Source organism: Azolla caroliniana, unplaced genomic scaffold (assembly GCF_043228905.1).
Source record: "Azolla caroliniana isolate FFs.n. ecotype wild unplaced genomic scaffold, voAzoCaro1.0.p SCAF_16, whole genome shotgun sequence".
Taxonomy (NCBI): Eukaryota; Viridiplantae; Streptophyta; class Polypodiopsida; order Salviniales; family Salviniaceae; genus Azolla; species Azolla caroliniana.
In genome coordinates, this window is record NW_028230451.1 from 13,339,399 (window position 1) to 13,345,259 (window position 5,861).

General features: G+C 41.8%; 1 protein-coding gene across 1 annotated transcript; it reads left to right on the plus strand.

Annotated features, from left to right (window-relative positions):
- The first annotated feature begins 379 nt into the window (after positions 1-379).
- LOC147854024 (G-type lectin S-receptor-like serine/threonine-protein kinase SD2-5) lies at positions 380-3,430 on the plus strand. Its single transcript, XM_087331961.1, has 2 exons — positions 380-1,065; positions 1,168-3,430. The coding sequence occupies exons 1-2, from the start codon at positions 425-427 to the stop codon at positions 3,206-3,208; spliced, it is 2,682 nt and encodes an 893-aa protein (XP_087188087.1). The 5' UTR covers positions 380-424; the 3' UTR covers positions 3,209-3,430.
- The last annotated feature ends 2,431 nt before the right edge of the window (positions 3,431-5,861 follow it).

The following is a 5,861-nucleotide window of genomic DNA, read 5'->3' on the forward strand; positions in this document are numbered from 1 at the left end:
TTTAACATATTTTACACACCGTAGAATATACGTATTTCCAAGTATTCTGCACATATTCTACCAAAATGCCATGAAAGAAGCATCCAAAATTTAATAGTGACAACCTGGATTCAGAGGTATCGTTCTTTAGAGTTTTTGTCTTTAATTTGGGGGAAATAGTTTTCAAGCATCTTGACCAGATGATTTGGTAGGTAGAATGTCATCTATCCAATGTCTTTATATGTTTTGGGCTAATCATTTTAATCTGTGGAAAAGCAAGTCCTTCGTCTCCTCCCCAAATATTATTCATTCGATCCGTCTAGATAGACACAGACCATTGACTGGGGGTGCTTACACTGCACTCAACCATGGAAACTAAGCATTCGTCTTCTTCTTCTCATTATTATTGTGCAGAGCAGCTGCTGACATTGATCACCGCCATGGCATGCTTATCGCAATGGTCGCCTACAATCCTTACCGCAATGTGACACAGGGTTCGAAAGTCGTGTGGATGGCCAATGCGGGCAACCCGGTGGGCGACAACGCCTGCCTTCACCTCTCTCCCAATGATACCAATCTCAAGCTCGTGGATTATGACAGGAACGGATCCATCGTGTGGCAGACGAATACGTCCGGTCATATCGATGCATTCCTGACCATCACGTATGAGGGAAACATGGTCCTCTTCACTAACGCTACTCTTCCAACCGACTCTACACTCCAACAGCACATACTGTGGCAATCTTTCGACCATCCCACCGACACGCTCATGGTGCTGCAAGCCCTTCGGCCCGGCATGAATCTCTCTGCCTCCGCCATGGAATCAGGCAATAGCACCAAAACGGCCAGCCACACGCTAGCCATGGAGAACGGAACCCTTACACTCTACACCAAGATTCAATACCAAGCCTTCAATAACCATACCTCTACAAGTACTGCAGATTACAGCGGATATGGATCTCCTTATTTGGTTTGGTCCCTCAATGCTACACAGGAAATGGATCATGCAGCAGCGGCGGCATTGTGCTGGTATCAGGAGCAATACAGCAGTCTCCAATTGGATATTGTTCCATCCGAAATCAACGGGTTAGTCTAACATGTTATTTATTCCTTCCCAGAAAGATTCCACATATTAAAAGTTACAGCTAGAATCTTGCTCACATAAAGATTTGCATTTGATGTTTAATCAACCTCATACAGTTCGGACCTAATTTCAAAATACAACCAAATTTCGCCAGATGCTTGTGGCAGGCAAGCTAGACAATCCACACAAACCATATTCGCTAACAGTTTCAACCTAACATTTGCGACATTCCTCAGGCTGGAGAGTGATGGAGACCTTCATGTATACACAAATACTACTCAATTCGCCAGTCTCTCCGAAAGCAGCTCTATAAATCCATGCCAATTCCCTCTCTTCTGCGGATTCTATGGTGTGTGTGACAAAGAAAAGCAGAATTGCACACAGAATTGTGGTGGGTCGAATGAATTAGAGCTTCAGGATTCCAAGAAGAACGCCAAATTAGGCTGCAAGTTCAAGGAGGGCGATGGCAGATGGGAACCGTACCCTTCTTCTTGTGGCGATGGATGGACTAACCATAATCTGAAACCGAATGCTTCAATCATAGCAGGGGCCAGCTACTTCTCCAATGCTTTCCTCCCTCCCAACCACACAGGAATCCATGCTCAAGACTGCTGGGGAAAGCATTGTAAGGACAACTGCTCTTGCACTGCCGCCTTCTGGGAGTCCAAACCCAATGGTTCTGGTTCTTGTTTCCTCATCCAGGGTCCCGTCGCTACCATCATACTCAACGCTTCTGCAACTGAGAACGAATTCATGGGATACTTGAAATTCATGGAGAACGCAACACCACCTTCTCTAACCAAACCCATCGAAATAGGCGTCTCAGTAGGTGTCTTTGTGCTTATCATCGCCTTATTCTTGGGTGGAGGATATATCCATAGGAGACGAAGATTAAAAGCCAGACAACTGGAAGATTATGAGATTGAAAATGAGCTCCTCGTCGTCTCACTTCTGGGCTCGAAGCCCCAACGATTCACATGGAAGGAGATGCACGAATACACGTGTGGTTTCTCGGATACTCTCGGGGGTGGTGGTTTTGGCAATGTCTTCCGAGGGGTTATGGACGATGGCACGCCCATAGCTGTGAAGCAACTCATCGATGGAAGTCACCAGGGTAGAAAAGAGTTCATGACCGAGGTCTCAATTCTGGGCCGAACTCACCATCTTCAACTTGTTCGCTTGCTTGGCTTCTGCCTGGAAGGTGCCACGCACAAGCTCCTCGTGTATGAATACATGGAAAATGGTTCTTTGGATGCTTGGATCTTCAGTAGAACACCCAAATGTACTCCAGAATCCCAGGAGACTAAGGCTGATAAAAAGTGCAGACCGATCTTGTCGTGGGAGTGCAGGTTCAACATAGCCGTGGGTACTGCAAAAGGCTTAGCCTACTTGCACGAAGAGTGTGAGGACAGAATCATACACATGCATCTAAAGCCACAGAATATACTCTTGGGAGCCGATTTCTTCGCCAAGATATCGGATTTCGGGATGTCCCGGAGGGTGGTACGCGACCAACAGAGTGCGGTGGTGATGATGATGAGGGGAACCCCCGGGTACTTGGCGCCCGAGTGGCTAACTGAGGGGGCCATCACTGAGAAGTGTGATGTGTACAGCTACGGGATTATGTTGCTGGAGATTGTGAGTGGGAGTAGAGTGAGAGATTGGAGGGCATTCAGGCGGAGGCTGGAGATGAGACCGAATGGTGGCGAGGGTGTGATGGAGCTGGTGGATGAGAGACTCATGAACTACGGAATGGGTGCGAAGATATATGATGAGGAGCAAGCTATGAGGATGGTGGATGTGGCCATGTTGTGTGTGCAAAACAATCCGAGGAGGCGGCCAAGCATGAGTAGTGTGGTGCAGATGCTAGAAGGGAAGGTGGGGGTCATACCCCATGCCCCCATTCATTACTATGAACAGATGGGGCTCTTTCCAAGTGAGAAGATCATGACGAGGAGGAAGCTTGAGCTAGAAGAGCTAGAGCTAGAGCAGGACAGCCATCAATGGGCCGCCTATGGAGAGTCTTGGAAATCCGGAGGCAACTCGACAGTGACGAGTAAGTCGAGGGAATCGATTTTGGGTAGCAAGACATCATATAAATATATGGAAATGTCGAGGTCAGAGGAATACATGGACACTCGCTAGCTCACTCATCATTTATGTCAAAAGAACAAGAAGAAAAACATATGATTCTGATGGACTATTCAATAACACTCCTGGTATTTGTCATGTGTAATAATAATTGTAAAAAGCTTGTTCCAATATTTTATCCATCAAAACGCTTTGATCTATTTGCACCCTCTAAGAAACATTGAATTGAATCTCCTTCCTCTTGTACAAAGCGTTTGTATACAGAAGTATTCTAACTATTTTTTGCCTTTCAATATAAGCGTGTGTGGCACTTTCAATATCAACGACTTTGTGTCTTCTTTATCCCTTTCCACTACCACCGTCATCAACCCTTTTGGACAACGCTTGGGATGGTGGTATAGCCAAGAGTCTGCACGCACGTGTATTAGATCAGGGATTCATTGAAATCAATGGAATTCATTATATTAAAGATCAAGTGTAAGACTAAAACAAAGGGAAATTTTTTGTGTTAACTCTAGAGGTTTAATCCAAATGGACACCCTAATGTGAAAGGGGATAATGTCTTTGTAAAAGAACCATAAAAGTAACTTTTGGACCTCTTTTGTTTGTCTTCTTGAACCTTGATTCCTCTCTTCTTCTTGTAATCTATGTTAGAGCTAGTTCTCCTCTTTCTCATACTTTTTTATCAGGTGCCACTCTCTTATATATGTGTTGTAGGCATCTATTGCTAGAGCTTACTAACCCATTCATGAGATTCTTAGTATTAACATTAATATTAACAAGACATGAATGAGTGTTTGTGAGATTAGGGTAAACCAAGTCCGTATCCTTGAACTTATGATAATAGCATAGGGATACAACTTCGTCGGTATAAAGACTTGCACTTGCGCTCTCTGAGATCACCCTCTTACACATATTACACAAACACAAACACATTTCTTGACATTCACATATACTATTACACTAAAAAACTGATATGAACACTCACAAAACCACATACAAACACAATAATATATACACATGTATATATATTTAGACATGACTACATACACTTACTGACATAAAATAATAAGTAAAACAATAAACGCGTATACATATATATACATACATGTATCATATTATATGAACATTTGTTTTCACTTGAACAACTAAACACACATTTGCACATAAGCATTATACCCATGTACGTGTGCACATAAATGAAAAATAAAACAAGCTAGTGTATAAATGGGCTCTAAAATCCATAATAAGGGCTATCATTCACCTAAACCCCACATTCTCAAGAAGGGTGGAACTGCGAGTGCTCCAAGTGGGATTTTATTCACCCCCAACCATTTTTCAAGAATGCCATTGTCTCTAGTTCAAGTTCTTAGTGGTTCAACTCAACATTCACACACGCACACACACAAATTTTAGCGACATCTCTGGTAGTCTATCAAGGAAAGAATCATAGGAGAAGATGAATGGAGTACAAAATGGAGAATTTTTTGATGATGATCGAGCATGTGCTTCAGGAAAGACCCTATACGAGAAAAGTCCGTTAGTCTATAGAGAGAATGGTGGTGGTGTCTCTTGCTATTTAGTTGCATTTAAGGAAGAAATGTACATGCAATGTATACTTGAAGGAAGACAATTGGCAAGCTTCGTAACAATGGTGACGAAAAGAATCCAAAATTGAATTCTTAAAATACATGCTGGAAGATGGCACTGTCAGAGTGCATGCTAACCTATAAAAAGGGCATGAGTCCTGTATAAAGTCTTGTGTAGATTGAACGTTAATATATAAGAGTTTATGTATACAATACCCTTTTTGCTATTGATCAATGTTTCTTAATTCGTAACAAGTTTTGAATAGTTGTGATTATAAGCCGATTAGCACTATAGCCGAACCAAACTGTTTGTGTTTTGATTGACTCAGTTGTAGTGATCTATGTGTGATTAGAAAATACTATTTGTTAAGTGTGATTTGTATGTTATTCCCATCCCTCCTACCATGATCTTTGCTAAAGGGTACTCAATGATTGAGTATTTGACCCGTGCTTTCTAGGGAGTAGTAGTGTAAAAAATATTGAATGGTGAACTCAATCAATAGACAAAGAACAATTTTTATTAAAAAACCAGGGATAACCCAATATTACATCAGTGGGTCAAAGATTCAATACATAGAAATCTACTTGTTCTACATAAGTATCAATCTAAATAGGCAATGCATGAATCGCCTCGTTGATGTATTGAAGTCTTTGATCAAAACCAAATGCACTTTATAAGCGAGATCACTTATGGTGGGTTGGATTCCAAATATCTAAACGAAACGATCATTCACAGAGTTATGTGAGCTTCCCGAATCAAATAAGAACTGTATTAGAGATCCATTGATATACCCGTATGCATGTAGTAAATTATTAGGTCCCAATACATAGTGAGGGAAAGAACATTTATAACTACTTAAATGATGTGTATAGACCTCAAGGACATCAATAATTTGACCTTTATGGTTTGCACCTTTTGTTTTGTTGTCATGCTCTTTGCATTGGAGCTTCCAACATTGCTCTTTTGTGTGACCCTTCTTTCTTTGCAAAACACGCAAAAAGGATTTTGTCGCATAAAATCGTGATCCATGAATTCATTGGGTATCTTGCATTTCCAAGCAAATTGTGACTGCTAAGTTCCGAACACTTCGGGTTTGTGATGATCCTTCTTCAAAGTG